General features: G+C 48.4%; 2 protein-coding genes across 2 annotated transcripts in view; one reads left to right on the top strand and one right to left on the bottom strand.

Annotated features, from left to right (window-relative positions):
• phb2a (prohibitin 2a) overlaps positions 1 to 16,540 on the top strand; it is a 108,273-nt gene that overhangs the window by 62,557 nt on the left and 29,176 nt on the right. The gene's annotated exons all lie outside the window — the stretch shown is intronic.
• pex5lb (peroxisomal biogenesis factor 5-like b) lies at positions 62 to 14,667 on the bottom strand. Its single transcript, XM_062556497.1, has 13 exons — positions 14,599 to 14,667; positions 12,159 to 12,270; positions 11,058 to 11,273; positions 9,660 to 9,795; positions 9,394 to 9,481; positions 8,482 to 8,565; positions 5,508 to 5,627; positions 4,938 to 5,081; positions 4,398 to 4,468; positions 3,704 to 3,913; positions 2,354 to 2,519; positions 830 to 987; positions 62 to 372 (listed from the first exon to the last, which is right to left on the bottom strand). The coding sequence occupies exons 1-13, from the start codon at positions 14,665 to 14,667 to the stop codon at positions 183 to 185; spliced, it is 1,764 nt and encodes a 587-aa protein (XP_062412481.1). The 3' UTR covers positions 62 to 182.

Raw genomic sequence — 16,540 nt, 5'->3', positions numbered from 1 at the left:
CTCATCTGTGGCATTCACCATACTGTGCAAATGTCAAAGCTTCCCACAGGGACGTGCTGCATGTGGTCCTCCTCTCTCTCTCTCATGGCCAAAAACCAAGTTAAAAGTGCATGGTGGGAAATAGAGTTCATATGAGGGGTCATGGCTGGTGTTCCAGACCTGTTTCCGTGGAGCCCGTGCGATCACATGTCCACATTGAAGGCTCTCATGAGAAGGTCCAGGTCCCCAAGGCTGGCAGCGTGTAAGAGCTCCGGAAGGTCCATCAGAGACAGGGCGATGCGGAGGGCAGCCCAGATGTTACTGGACATGATTTGGTGGCTCTTGCTCTTTCTCTGCTGGTGCAGTGCGGTCAGGAAGTTGCTCACGGCCTCCCTGAAAGGCCATCAGAGAGGCAGATCGTTCTCAGTTACTCTCACAGGGGCTCACAAAGCACAAGAAGCACTGTGTCTAGATAGCATTATTAGTGCAAGGCCCAGCGAGAACAATGGATCCCTGCAATACGCTGTGCTCATTTTTCAGAAAAGGGGAAAGGTGGGATTTATCACCACACTCACATTCACATAAGAGGGAACTAATTGCATGAGTGCCTAAGGCTGCTGAATTACTCCGTCCAGCTCTCTCTGAGATGAGTATGCGCTCCGGCAGACATAAATCAGGACCACTGTCCATTAGCATCTATAATTCATGCTCCTAGATTAAATTAAATTAAAAATAAGACATAGTAGTGAATTGATACCTTCAATCACGGGTCTCGAACAACGCCAGGAATAGCACTATAGCTTAACCTGGAGAGACCTACAGGAGCAGGCTGTGCACGCATGCAGCTCACCTGTGAGCGCCCAGGTTGATGCAGCTGATGCCCAGGTTGTAGCGGGAGCGGATGAAGCCGGGCTGCAGCTCCAGGGCGCGGGTGTAGGCCTCCACCGCCTCGTCGCTACGGTCCCCGTTAGCCAGCGTGGCCCCGAGCCGGTTCCACAGCAGGTAGTCCTGAGGGAGACAAACAGGCGTCCGTCTGGTTTAACCGATGGTTAAATGCAGCAGATGGCTACAGCAAGTCCATAATTTGACATGGTTTGAATTCATTTAAAGGTGGGGTGGGAGATCTTTGGAGCATGCTCTCTGGAGCATTGTTTAACATATTGCTTGAAATATTCTTCACACCCCCATTGCAACCAATTAATTAAAAGTTTTGACACAAAATTAAAAGTTTTAGTGGCCTCTAGAACGAACAATCCAGGAAAAACACTACCCAATCAAACTGAACGGACTGTTAACGACGATTGGATTCTGATGCATCTATCAAACTGCAATCTGCTCCTCCCTCCCGCTTGTGAACAAGCATTGGTTCCTGTACTCCTGGAGGCGTGGCTTCGGGGGGAAGTCTGAAGAAAGGGGTTGGGACTTTTGACCTGTGTATTTTCAAAATGCCGCTTTTCTGGAATCGTTTTCCAGGGGTCTTCTACCCTACCTTTAAGTGGCAAGTCAACTAAAAAAATGTGGTAAGGAATTGAAAAAAAACCAGCAGATATTTGTATGAGTCTAAAGAGCGCTTTGTGGTGGTTCTGTGCCTCCTGCTGTTTGCACCAGTGTTTGGTTGCAGACTACTGTACCTACATCCAAATCCTTTTCATCATCTTCAACACTCGCGTCTGGGGGCATTTTGGGCCGTCTTATTTACACCATTTACTGACATTCACTGTCAGCACGACGGCCATGACTCATGGAGAATATGATACTAATGCACTATCAAGTGTCACATATCCTATTATATTACATCCAAAACCCTGATGGAAATGGCTTATTGAAAAATCTCTGTAGATATTTGTATGCCCTTTTGCCAGCTCTTGGCAGATTCTCAGAACGTGACCGCAATGATAATTCAGACATAAGCACAGCAGAGCGGAGGTCTGCACTCTAAAAAACAGCTGTTTCGGAGTCGAGATTTAATGATATTCAGCGGACATGTTTTGGCTTAAGCTGCTCTCAATGCCATGCAAGGTGATTGAAGATGATAGACAGCGCTGGCCTAAGGGTTTTGACGGCGTCTGACGGTGAGTGAATGCAACCAAGACAGAAACAGAGACAGAAATAGAGAGAGAGAGAGAGAGAGAGAGAGAGAGAGGGAGGGAGAGAGAGTGAGAGGGCAGGGTGTTTGTATATCTCTGTGTGTGCATTTTATCTCTCCTCTTTATTTGACCATATGTTCTGAATACATTATCATCTGCCCTCTGGCTGCAGACTGTGGCATCAGCACACGGGTGACCTTTACCTGTGCGTGATAAAAACACCAGAGCCACACACTCCACCCCCCCCCCCCCCCCCCCACCCCTCGGCCCTCACGCGGGCCACTCACCTCCGGCCGCACCGACAGGGCCGAGTTGAAGGCGTCCACGGCCTTGTCGAACTCGGAGCTGAGGTTGAAGAGCACGCCGAGGCCCGTCTGCAGGTCCGGGTCCACGTCCTCCGTGTTCTGCTGCACGGCCTCCTGGAACAGCTCCTTCACCTCCACCAGCTGGGAGCTGCAGTGAGCAGGACAAACAGACAGATACCGGTCATTATTACAGACAGGGGTCATTACAGATCCTGCAAAAGAGTACTGCACGCACATCCAAAAAGGGATAAAAGCTGGGTGCTGGACAGACAAACGTATGTCAGGAAAGAGAACAAGAAGTCTGCACATGGCCAGTGTCTGTAATGACCGTGGCTGTAATCCCCAGTGTCTGTGATGGCCAGTGTCTGTAATGACACCAGAATATGCTCCTCAGTCTTTTTTATGGTAAATCACCACATGAATGAATGATGAATCTGATGAAGGGCTAGGGCCCGAAACACGTGGTGATCTACCATTAAAAAAACTGAGGAGCATATTCTGGTGTGCGGACTTCTTGTTCTCCTTCCAGTCATTACAGACACTGGCCATCACAGACACTGGGGATTACAGACACGGTCATTACAGACACTGGTCATTACAGACACTGGCCATCATAGACACTGGGCATCAGACAGACACCGGTCATCACATACACTGGGTGCTACAGACAGACACATGGGTATTACAGATGACAGACACACTGGTCATCAAAGACAGGTCATCAGATGGACACTGGTCATCAGGCAACAGTGCTCACATCCATGAAAGCCATCTTTAGAAAAAAAACTTCAAAGTTTGGTTTCCTGATAATGAAACGTATTCCTGGCTGTTTCCATGGTGACCAGACAAATGAAGAACACCGAAGCATATGTGGGACATGATATGAAAGACTGGGCTGATATTTGAAGGGAGTTGTTGAAGTGATGAAAGGATTCTGTTTTGCCATTTCATAAAACTCCCAAACTTTGAACTCGATTGCACATCATTGCATGATACCGATATAGGGTTCCTGCCTGCAGTAGATGGGTTATTGGATCTGTATTGGCAGAGAAACACTCAGTGGAGAGAGGTGCTAAAAAAGACATGAAAATGAAAACGCCGGCCTGAAATTGAATCAGTTCCAAAAAATGAATCAAGGCACATTTACCTTGGCAAGCCTCCCAGATCATTTTCTTTGTTTGGAAGGGTATGTAAAAATTGATTTCAATTTATTTCCTAAATCATTTATCGGTAACAACCAGTACGCTATAAGCCCTATGACATTGCCTTCGGGCCGCGTCTACCGCATGGGCCATGACCTGCCGCTGAGCTGTGGTGGGTTGCGTCGCGTACCAGGCCAGCGGGGAGATGGGCGAGCCCCGGCGCTGGGGCAGGGGCGAGCCGTCCAGCGGGCTGCGGTTCTGCAGCAGGTGCCGATACTTGGGGTTGTGCCGGATCCAGCGGTGCAGCGCCTCACAGGCGTCCTGCTGCAGGCCGGCGTTGGTCAGGCTGACGGCCAGCGCCATCAGGGCGGTCAGGTTATTGGGGTGAAGCTCCAGACATCTGGGGAGAGGAAGAAGAGAGAGAGACACAGAGAGAGAGAGCAAGAGAGAGAGAGTTGGAGGAAGAGGAGGAGGAGGAAGAAGACCAAGCAGACAGTGAGTGAGCAAGGCATGGACAGACAAGCAAGACGGAAACAAAATGACAGATAACAGATAAAGAAAAAGCCTATTGCATTTAGGAAGCACATTAAGGACACTACAATAAATTTAACTCACGTCCAGATAAAGTCTTAACAGAGAGACGGGATTCTACTAATCCATATGCTTTCATAACAATGTGACGGGAATATAACAAACGCCCCTCTTTCCAACACTAATGTAAAATGTTCCTAACTCGTGTCTTACAACATTAACTTCAATTCCCACACCAGCAACACATCTTTTGACAAAAGTCAGGGCCTTTAAAGCATAAACGCTGTGGACCAAAAGGCATTTGTCAGTGGACATATTCAATCCCTCCCCAGTCTCCCTGGCGTCCCGCTCACCTTTGGAGGCAGACAATGGCAGCCTGCTCGTTCTCATTCTCCGCCTGTGTGGTTCCCAGCACCTGCCAGGCCTGTGGAGCGGTGAGGGCAAAGACCTTTTTAAAAAACCATCCCAATGTGTGAAATGTCGGGTGCCCAGAAATAGGGCGGTAAGCTTCTGCACGGCAATGATAAAAGCAGCATGAGAGAGAGAGAGAGCGAGAGGGGAAAAAAAGAGGCCATTGTGGCCCATTTGACTTTGAGGTTCCATTATTGCAAGGTGAATGGTTACTGCACCATCACAGCTAAATGGGCAAATGTGATTTAGGGCTAATTACGTTCCCATAGGGTTTCGTATAGTGCAGCATCTGGGCTGCGTATGGGTGTAATTGTTGAGCAAGCAGAAGATGGCCCATGAACATGGTTGGTTAGGACAATTATGCGCAGGCTGAGATTGCATCAGTCGGTGATTAGGGGGATATTTGGAAAGACATTGTTGGAGAGCGTTCTCCATCAGAACTCCATTATTGCGAGGAGCCGAGACGCGAGTGTGCCATCTACCTCCGAGTCCTGTGGGTCGTGTAGAATGGCCGCCTCCAGCAGCAGCACGGCCGTGTTCAGATCCCCCTCCCTGCACTTCTGCAGGGCCTCCTCGAAAGCGTTGGGCCATTCCTTGTATGGATTACTGGTATGGAAATAGTAACCCTATATCCAGCGAAGAATTAGACTTATTAGGTTTGCTACGGTGCAAAGCAGGGACAAGGACAGTTCATATCTGTGTTCATGAGGTGAGCTTTCAATACAGTTAAAATTGCTATGCAAAGTATAACCAACTATGAGTCAGTTAGCATATACAATACATCTCCGTCTGCGCCCACTGATAAAATAGGAACAGATGAAAAGGACTTCCAGATTAGACAGAGGGAGGTGGTTCTCTCTCATCAGATCACTAACTCTTATAAAGCATGCAAAGCATCGTCTGAAATGTTCTCCATTCATTCTCAACCCACAGTAATGCCAATCAGTTTCAATGGCCAGAGGTACAGCATTGATTAAAAGGAAAATTTCTATTTCACAAGAGGGTCAGCTAAGTCAATCTGCTAGACTGCGGTGTTGTGAGGCGGCTCTTACCGACTCATTGGGCGACACATTGAGCGGAATGAGACCTTCGTTGTCTGGATTGTCCAGCCAATTTCTGCGGGCCAGTTCCTCCCACTCGGCCTGCATCTTATCCCAGAATTCTGTGTCTGACTGGAGAGAGACAAAGCACAACAAGCACAACAGAGCTCGATATGTGCTCATTTACATTCTGCAACTGTATGCCCTCAAACAATTTCACACACATACAAACACACACACACACACACACACACACACAGACAGACACACTCACACACACACACACACACACACACACATACATACACACACACACACACACACACACACACACACACACACACACACACACACACACACACATTGACATTCACACACATACACACACACATACACACACACACACATCGTCTGACGGCATTGGATTGATCAAGCCATAAAGTCAGCATGTCACAGAGCAAAGAGACCAGCTCAGATCTTCCGAAGCCGCGGATTGGTTTCCCTGAATCGTATCACATAGCTGTTTTAATCAAACGCCCAGTCTGGAGGATCATGTTTCATCGGCGCTATCAGTGACAGTAAAAGAATCATCAGCATTATCTTGTGCAATGGTAGATAATTACTGTGCTCAATGAGCTGTGTGAGAGATCAGGTAATAGTGCCCCCTGAGCTGTACCAGGGACCTCTTTGTCTGAGACATGAACTCCAGCTAGAGCAGAGCCACGCTTATTCACTGACTATAGATAGCCCCTGTCTGGACAGAAGGGGTATTATCATTCCTGATGGCCCTCATAGAGGAATGTAATTAGGAATGTGTGTGTGTGTGTGTGTGTGTGTGTGTGTGTGTGTGTGTGTGTGTGTGTGTGTGTGTGTGTGTGTGTGTGTGTGTGTGTGTGTGTGTGTGTGTGTGTGTGTGTGTGTGTGTGTGTGTGTGTGTGTGTGTGTGTGTCTCTCTCTCTGTGTGTGTGTGTGTGTGTGTGTGTGTGTGTGTGTGTGTGTGTGTGTGTGTGTGTGTGTGTGTGTGTGTGTGTGTGGGTATGTGTGTCACCACACATTTCTATATGTCTGCAAGTACTAAACTGTCCTTATGGGAAGATACAAGATGTATATCCATTTATATGCTAATTCTAGGAAAGTACAGAGGTAACAAAGTCAACCTAATGAGGTCATTGCTCAAATGTTGTAACCAATTATCAGAATCTCTGTCTACTGCAATGCACACACACAAAGGAGACCCAGTCTTCCTTTCTCATTGCGTGCCACTAGACTGTATGTCACCTCCGCGCGCTCATTGGTGTCCTATCACCTCCTCTCTCCTGGTGTTGAGAGTAAGGTGCTTATGCCCCCACAGGCTAGCGGCGCGCCATCTCTTCTGCGTGTCTCTCAGTGGCAGCACTCAGAGACCTTCTCTCTGGGAGGGACGCTCTCTATCCACCACGCAGTCCTCCTTACAGTATGCTCGCTCTGTCAGTCTCTCCACCACTTAAGATTCAGACTCTGAGTCCTCTCTCTCTCCCTCTCTTTCTCTCCCTCCCTCCCACTCTCTCCCCCTCTCCCTCTCTCTCTCTCTCCTCAGAGACAGCTCCTTCACAAGAACCCCACCTCCTCCACCACCCACTTCCTCTCGCTCAGTTTGACCCCGACTTTTTAAGTCAGCGATATTTCTCCTGACATCTCAAATTACTCCCACAGCAGCACGCACGGAGACAGAGAGAGAGAACGAGAGAGAGAGAGAGAGAAAGAAGAGAAAGGCGAAGCGGGCACTCTGAACATGCCACGAAATCAAGATCCACCATATCGCACAATCGGCTGGAGATGAATCACTTAAGGCATTTGCATTTGGAGTAAATGATGAATCTCCTATGTAGAGGATGGGCCGGGCCCGTGAAATCACAGTTAAACTAATCTGATCTCACTCGCCTTGATGGGCCATCAATCTCTCTCCTGCCTCCCAAGAGCCTTCCCAGAAGTGCTCTTTTATCGTAATGGAATGGCTCTTGTTCTTCAGCAACACCACGTTGGGCAGAGGGAGCTCTCCGACTCCATACCACTGGCGCCGCGAGTGTGTGTACACAGCGATATGCACACTTGTCCTGGGTATAGCCTCTCTGCCTATCTTTCTCTCTCTCTCTCTCTCTCTCTCTCTCTCTCTCTCTCTCTCTCTCTCTCTTTCTCTCTCACACACACATAATCACTCACTCTGGAGAGAGAGAGAGAGAGAGAGAGGTGGCAGTAAAGGGCAGATATCTGTAAGCAGATGGGCCCGCTGTTAAAGGTACGGGTCAAGCTCATCTTATCTCCAGAGCACAGCTATAGTGTGAAGCCACTCACACGGGAGGCAGTCGGTTAGCCTGAACTCAAAAGCCCTTGAGTCTTCCTGCTCCGGCTCTGGCATATTCACTAAAATCAACCGTTCTTTCTGCTGCTCTGGTGGTTTCGGGTGACTCGAGCTATTCTGAAGAAGTCTGTCTGAAGTGGTACAGTACATAGCTGACACAAGAGTGGGGGAAAAAACAAGCCCTTTTTCCACACATAATGTGCACACACGCTGAAAATGTGATGATGTGCGAGAGCTGATTTGCAGTGTCCCGCAGCATGTGTGACCACCGTAGAGGTGAAAATGAAGGCCATTGCAGCCCAGGGCAGAGTCGCTGACCTAAGAGAGGAGCAGCGAAATTAATTTCAACAGTGTTGGGAACATTCATTAATTTAATCAAAGCACACTCTCTGAGGATTTTAAGCTTTAAGTGTATGCATGGGTAGGTTGGTGTATTGAAGAGAGTTAGATAGGGAGAGTGCGAGTGTGTGTGTGTGCGTGTGTGTGTGTGTGTGGTGTGTGTGTGTGCATGTGCGCGTGCATATGTGTGTGTGCACGCGTACGTGTACGCGTGTGCATGTGAGTGTGCGCGCGTGTGTGTGTGTGTGTGTGTATGTGTCTGTGTGTGTGAGCATGTGTGTGCTGTGCGTGGCTACGCCTCTCTCTCACCTCCACGGCTGCCTTGGCTCGTACAAATTCCTCCTCCAGGGACGCGTTCCTGGCCAGAAGAGACCTGCCCAGCCTCTGCCTCTGCTGCGGCGCGCCGCGCGCCACCCAGAAGGACGAGACGAGAGGTAAACAAGGTCAGCCTGCTGCCCAGCACTGTCATATCATTACAGCTCTCTGCTCCAGGGCCTCTTGGGCTCTATGGATCACTGAACAGCATGCATATAGCTTTTCTTGGGCCTCGGCCAAGAGATTTCTCCAATCACACCTGGCACTGAAAACATGAAAGACTGAACTCTGCATATTGACGTTACAAACAGCATGAAAAGGTTTGACCCATGTCTGACCAATCGTCAACCAGGAGTTTTAAACGAAGAGCATAGACATGAATGTATTACAAATATGGAAAAAATTGTTATAAGCAATAATTCATTGAAATATTGTATGTGTGACACAGCAAGTCACACGATTTTCACAACATGCACCATACAGCATTTGAGATGGTTATTATTACACCTCTTTTCACTTTGTCTCCTCATACCTCACACCTCAGGATAATCTGGCAGGGACAGTGTTCACACCATTTGCTGATAGCGATAGTGAAAAGTGAATCATCCCTGACACAGAACCTGCTTGTCTATTGGTCGACCAGCCAAGGCCAGACCAAGCATCTAATGGAATTGTTCCAGAACGTTCTGCGATCACTTCAAAACTGCTCCTTGCGTTTCATTTAAAACTCTTCAGGTGTGCACCAAGGGTGTACCTAGTGTACCCACTCAGCTACTGTCTGATCGATGGGGGAGCTCAATAATGAAGTGGTGGCTCGTCGCATGGAACGCTATAAAAATGTTTTCCTTGACTGCTGAGTGTGAGTAGTGAGCGGGAGCGGCGGCTGTGAAGGACAGGTGTGCACACCTGAGGAGAGGGCCCAGGGTCGGACTCGGTGCTCATGTTCATATCCAGGGGCTGCTTGCTGGACGGATCCGTCTTGAACTCGGCCGACCTTTTCGAGAGACAAGACACAATTTTCAGAGGTGTGCGGCTATTTTTTTTTTTTCTTTTTTCGCACGGGCCAAATTTAAACTCATCTCATTTGGGTGCTGTCAGACACCCCTGGAATAAGTGGCATGAGGCTGTGATGATATAATGGCGCCGTGTGCCTGCGAGCAGCGCCCACCTACCAGAGCAGCTCTCTGGAGGAGTGGTGCGAAGTGCACCTCTTCTTCTCGTACCGCCACTTCCTGGGTCCGTTTACGGCGCCGTCGGGCCGCAGACTCACCTCCTCCCACCGCTCCTTGGGAGAAGAGCCGCGAGAGACTGTGGGGGGGCGAGGAGCAGGGAGAGGGAGAGGGAGGAGGAGGAGAAAAGGGGAGGTTAGCCTCGGGCCATCCATCCACAGGATGAGCAGATAACAATGCCATGGCTGGGTGATATCCTGCCTATGCAGGAATAACAATGAAGCGCTTGGCTTAAGCCTTCAGGCAATGCAGAGGATAAAGATACCAACTAGTGCTGCCGCTGAGACTTTCCAGAGGTATGGGGCGACAGTAGAGCTCAACAATAGGGCTCCTATCTGGGCCCCATCACCTAGCTATTGTCATGGCAGTGAGTGCAGGGAGTGGGTTAAGCCCATTCACGGCTGATAAGGGTGTTAAACTGCAGGCTAAATCCTTGACTATTCTCCCTGATGAGGGGAGGTGATAAACCAGGGCTGCCTCTGTCAGCTGTGACTGCCCATCCTCTAGGCATCAATCTCATTATCTTAAGGCCCGTATATCAGCGCTGAAATTTCCCCACCCATCAATATTGCATGTCGGAGTGGGCCTCCAAAGTCTAAAGTAAATTGATTTTATTTTCCAGTCCATTTCCTACTTCTGTTTCAGGGCAGTTTGTCGGTGACACGGAAAAATGAGACACTGGAAACCGGGTTTTAAAAAAAATAAATAAATAAATAAAAGAGAGAGAAAACTAATCACAGTGAGAGCATGGATTACAATCGGCCATCGCAGCTCTTAATGGCGTGTTCTTGTTCAAGTCATTTTTTTTGACAAAGGAGGCAACTGTGGTGGAAAAAAAGGCCAACACGGTTGATGTGTGGCTTGGAGGTTTTAGCATAATTACCAGATGCACAATTCATAATCATTACACTGAGATCAAAGACTGATCCCCAGACTATCAGCTGTTAAAGGGATTTGGGGCTCCTTTGGAAGGGTGGGGGGTGTGGGGGGGTCTTAAGAGCATTAATTCAATGAAAGCCAAGCAATCAACTGTGAATATTTCATCTTTATCCCCGCCTCAGAAAAACAGAGGGTACACCCATTGGGATGGCAATATAAACACACACTTCCTCCCAATACTATTTTTAGGTTTTACTCGAGCACTCTATATGCAGAAGAAAATCGCCCCCAATTCATCTCATGATGCTAAACGATTGGATTGTTTACTTTTGCGATGGCGCGCGTGCAGACACACACACACACACACACACACACACACAAACAAACACACGGTCACTCGCACACACACACACACACACACAGGCTGCCTCCAAGCGACATTCTCGTCCCCCTGGCCCGCACCTGAGTCCAGAGAGATCCGCTCCGGGTTCAGAGGTCCGGGGGAGGGCGGCTCCGTCTCCGGCTCCACCTGGATGAGCTCCGTCTCGTCGGGCTTCTTGCGGCGCGGGCTGCACCTGCGCCCCTCTCTCCGCGAGCCCAGGGGGCTCCGCCGGTCCCAGCTCCATCTCCTCTCCGTGGTCTCGCTCAGGTCCACCAAGTCCAGCGCTGTGGACAGAACTGAGAGCCGACAGGAAGGGCTCGACTCAGAACAGGCTCTCCAGGGCAAACTGGGCTCATTCGTCTAACTCGAGCTGGACAAGAGCGGCGCCAATAGGGGCTTCCCCCACCTGCTCAGTGCACAAACATATGGTTAATGGCCATTAACAGCAGATAATACTAAGTGGCTGAGAATGGCTTCAGAGCTAGCGCCTCTTACAGCTCGCAGATTGGGGTGGTACACTATTTCCATTCTAAAACCCCTACACCCATACATATTTATTGCCTCATATCCATATGAAAAACAAATTCAGCATATAGGCAAATAAAGACTTTCTCCATATTTATGTCTCTCCCAGCTGGGCTATATTACAGTCATGTGCATCATGCACAGAGAGGACCTAAACCAAGGCTAACATATGCTTAGAAGTGAGGGAGAGAGGGAGGGAATGGAGAGGAGAGGAGAGGGGTAGAGAGGAGAGGAGAGGAGAGGAGAGGGGAGGGGAGGAGAGGAGAGGAAAGGAGAGGGGTAGAGAGGAGAGGAGAGGAGAGGAGAGGGGAGGGGGAGGAGAGGAGAGATTAGATAAAATGAGTGGGGAGGAGAAGAGAGAGGAGGAGTGGAGAGGAGAGAAGAGGAGAGGAGAGGGGAGGAGAGCAGAGCAGAGGGGAGTATGAAGGAGGAGAGGAGAGGAAATGAGAGGGGAGGAGAGGCAGAGGAAAGGAGAGGGGAAGAGGGGAGGGAAGGAGAGCAGAGGGGAGTAGAGGAGAGGGGAGTAAGAAGGAGGAGAGGAGAGGGGAGGAGAGCAGAGGGGAGTAAGAAGGAGGAGAGGAGAGGGGAGGAAATGAGAGGGGAGTCAAGGGGAGGAGAGGCCGAGCAGATGAGAGGAGTAATGAGCTGAGGGGGACCTGCTGTGTTGGAGGTGACCGGCCGGCTGGCTCCATCACTCTTAGTCTCCGTCTGGAAGTCGTCGATGGACGGGCTCAGAAGGGGGCGGCTCTCTTGTTGCTCACTCGCCAGCTGCAAGACACAGAAACCCAGCGCCGGGGTGTCAGTCTCCGGCACATCCTCGCTCCCCCCAGGCACCCCATAAAACCACATTTGAAGGATGGTTTATTGCTGCGAGTGTATAATCATGGGTGTGTGAATAATTGGCGTCATACTGTGTTTTACAATATGCGACTGATTCATGGGGTCTTTAAAACTTCATGAATTATGACAGGATATTAATGACACTTTACAGGGACTCTGTGAAATTAAATAAAACATGCAACTGGATTACACAACTAGTTTTTTTTCATGATTCACAAACCAACAATAAAGCATCAAGCATGTTATTTTTCAGTAAGGTGATGAAATAAAACATGTGCTACGAATGTGCCCCTTAAAATCTGATGCATTCTGAAACACAATTTTTTAAATCTATATACAGTATATATTGCCAGACACTGACCACTGCTGGACAGACTGTGTTGCATTCACCATGGGAGTATTCCTCAGTGCTATAGCCTATTTCTTTTTGACGGATCATTCGACTCCTATACACTAGTGGAGCGATCACATGGCTGTGAATTTTACACGGACCCCCTCCGGGGCGTGGAGCTATGAGGGAGAATAGATGCTTCTCACTTGGGTCAACAGAGAGGGCATCAATCACCATCTGAGTCCCCCTCACCTCCAGTGGGGTTAATCTGCTACTGGCTAGATCAAGAGAATAGGCTCCTAAAGAGGCTGCGGGCAGCCACGTGTTTGTGTTCATTTCCAGAGAGTCTCTTCTGTGTGTCAATGTATAAAGTGCTGTCGTCACAGGCACACACACACACACACACACACACACACACACACACACACACACACACACACACACACACACACACACACACACACACTTACACAAGCACACACTTTCCTTTCATGCTGTCGTTTGCTCTGCATACAACATCAAGGTGTTCAGTGCAATTAAAAACTGGCGAACGTTTTTTTTTTTTTTTTCTGAAAATGACTGTACGCATTAAAATGACGCAGGACATTACCCATTTTATAGAGCACAAATTTCCTGTGCTGCCTAGAGATTATCTAAGCCTGTCAACATCCAAAAGCCCAAATGTTAGCCATGAGCAAGCTGACTCTTATTAACTGTACTGGCTTTAGAGATTTTAGGCCTTTTAGAAGCGATAGAAGTATCATTGCTGAAGATTTCACACAAATCTTATTTGAGATGCTTTAGTGATCAGGTTCTTAAATCAACTCGATGGCTGTCATCCAAGCCGTGAAAATGAAAGTATCACACTGATTTTCTATGACCTTCTACTTCCCATGTCCCTATTGCTTTGAGCATGCTAGACTCACTAGAGTCACTGTCAGCCTAGCTCCCATAACACAGAGAATCCCATGTGTGTGACACAGTGCATAGAGAAGCACTCCACAACTTCACAAACCACACACACCACACACCAACCACAACAACGCACACCAAGAGGACACAACATGTAGAACATGTAGAACCACTGCTGAAGTGAGGAACGCCACTTGTCACCATGAGATACAGCAAAACGAAATGAACAAATACATAAAGCACAACACAGACATTTAAAAGCAGGAAAGAATAGGCATGCATCTAAGTTGACACACTACTGACATGCGGCTCACAGAGAAAGAAAGGAATATAATCAAAGACAGACTATCCAACAGAAACAGAAGACTGCGGAGGATTCATTTCACTGTAAATGTTATCCGGGGCAGTCGAGCACTTAAAAGGGCAAAGATGGACAGCTATAAGCTGCTTATAGGGAATATGAGATCAACGACCTTCTGTATAGAGATTGATTTTAAATATGGCACATCTGTGAATGGAACATCTGTTTAATGTCCAGTGCTGGTTTAGAGGAGTGTGTCAGGTTAAGTCTATTACTGGGCTGGTAGTAGTCTATCTGTGATTAATTAACATGACTACCGTCCTACTTAAATTATGTATGTATCCACAAAGGTCATTATTAATACTATCCAGGACACAGGTGCTGGCAAGTGTAAAACAGCATGTGATATATAATTCACAAAGTGCATGTCACAGCAAAAGTATGCCAAGCTTCCCTGTTTATAAGCATGTTAGGCAGAACATATTTATAGCCCCATAGAGCAGCTTGTTATTTTTTTTCAAAAGAAGCAAACTACAAATCACTACAACAATTTGCACATCTTTGTATCTGATGTGTCGTTAAACAAAAAATAAAGAACTCAAATGTACAACAAAGCAGGTTGCACCAAGCCCTTCCGTGTACTGAGTGGCACTATTACCGTACCAGGAAAGGCTAGGTACGTCCTGTCGGTGGGTGGCTGTGTTATCCCCACCTTGGTTGTCACGGTGAGGAGGGCGTTTGCTTCTGAGGATGCCTTACTTGGTAGCTCCTTCAGCACCATGGCAACAACCCTAGAGTCTTTCCCCTACAACAATGAAATCAACAGTGGATTGTGTCAGTTGGAGGTACAGGGCATTAGATGGATTTGCCTGAGGGCTTTGTGGGAAAACGTGTGAATCATGAGACCAATTAGAAACAAGGGCCGAGTCTGCAGCATACGGCTGCTCACAAACTCATGTTTGCTTTTATTTTCAGACACTGGTCATTATCGTTGTGTGCTGTGTGGTTATGCTACCAGAGCTGTTGGGTCTCCTTAAACCGTAATGCAGACATGCCAAAGGCTACTGTTCGTCCAGTTGGAAGCCTTTAAATTAATCCCTAAAGGTATTAACAAGAGCAGAGTTTATTCTCTATGTGCCTCCCGACAAGTCAGCAAGCCGGACATAACAAATTGCTCTGACACCTTGTTGAGTCAACATTGAGGAGGGAGAGTTTAAAACAGCAGCCATTGCTGCCTTTTTGACTGACCGTCGTCGTCACTAGACCTTCTAACAGTGCTTTTAACACTTCCCACCATCCTGCCTCACCCCCCCCCCCCCCCCCTCACCACCCCAACACCCCCCCCCCCTGCCCTTCTTGAACAGCAGTAAGCACTTAAGAGGGACCACAGGGACCAGGGGTAAGGGGAGCGGCGGCGGCGGCGGCACTGGGAGCGATTCAGGAGCCGCACCGGACCGTGCAGAGAGCTGGTCGAACCAGCCGCGTGGACGCTGGACAGCACAGCACAGCACAGCGTGGACAGACGACAGAACAAGCGGAACAGCTGATTCATGTCAGCTATCAATTGCAGGTATCTCAGGATGAGTCAGACTTCTGACGGCTCCTCTCTGCTCAGGTGAGACTTTGCATTCCAGGCTGTGGAGGTCTGTGACGAGATTTATTGATGTTGCAAAGCAAATAGAAAACACCACATCATACTGATCTGCTAATGGGAAAAAGTGATGATGGAATTGCTGCTGCATTTACGGTGTACTGACTATAATCTAGTCTTTACCTAAGACCACAAGCACTAAGTCAGACCAACATTTTGGCCACCCATTAAAAAAAGAAAATGAAGAACCACAGTTGCATGACACTAATGCTTTCTCTCCCTACCCTAAGGCCAAAATTATGACTTATAAGACAACTAAGAAAAGTGTCAAGGGCGTCACGCAGGCTTAACCTTAATATCCACCATGGGAAGACACTGTAAAAGGCTTTCGTCAAGGACACTGTCCATCTCCCCTTAGACCAGAGAATGGGGTGAGTCATCCCTCGTGAAGGGCCGATAAATGTCGAGTCAGGAAAACCCTCTTCAAGAACGCTGCTTACTTCTTCCCCCGACCATTTATAGCATGGCCCATCCATATTTAAACAGTGTTGCACGCCACTGGTTTCTCGCCTGGCATCTGCACTTTCGGAAAGCTGCAGAGAGGTTACTCCAAGTGTCTCACTATTACATAACCTCAGTGTGGGTTCCTTTTGCCCCATGACAGTAATTGTGTCTTGCATTTCGATGTTGGAGCTCTTTCAACCAACGGGTGGACTAAATGTACCCAGTCGGCAGTCGCCGTAAGAAAATATCATTAGACATGCAACTACAACCATCGGTCTCATTCGACAAGAGACTTGTCTTGTGCAGCTGGCGTGAAAATCTAGATCCCTTTGTCTTCTCCTTTTGACGCGTGACTTCTGCTGTTTCCTGCGTTTTTCAAGAGAAGACTATGACAGTTATTTATGAAGTGCTCGTGCTGCAGTGCTCGCGACTGTCCGCCCCGATATCCAGCCGCATCCATCCCGCTGCGTAATCACCAGCCCCTCTCCTCTCCTCTCCGCTCGCCCCGCGCCTCGCCCCACGCCTCGCCTTGCCTCGCCCCGGCTCTGCTGTCTGTAAC

This window comes from Sardina pilchardus, chromosome 2 (assembly GCF_963854185.1).
Source record: "Sardina pilchardus chromosome 2, fSarPil1.1, whole genome shotgun sequence".
Classification (NCBI taxonomy): domain Eukaryota; kingdom Metazoa; phylum Chordata; class Actinopteri; order Clupeiformes; family Clupeidae; genus Sardina; species Sardina pilchardus.
The sequence above is the reverse complement of the archived record's forward strand: the minus strand, read 5'-3'. Positions and strand labels throughout refer to the sequence as shown.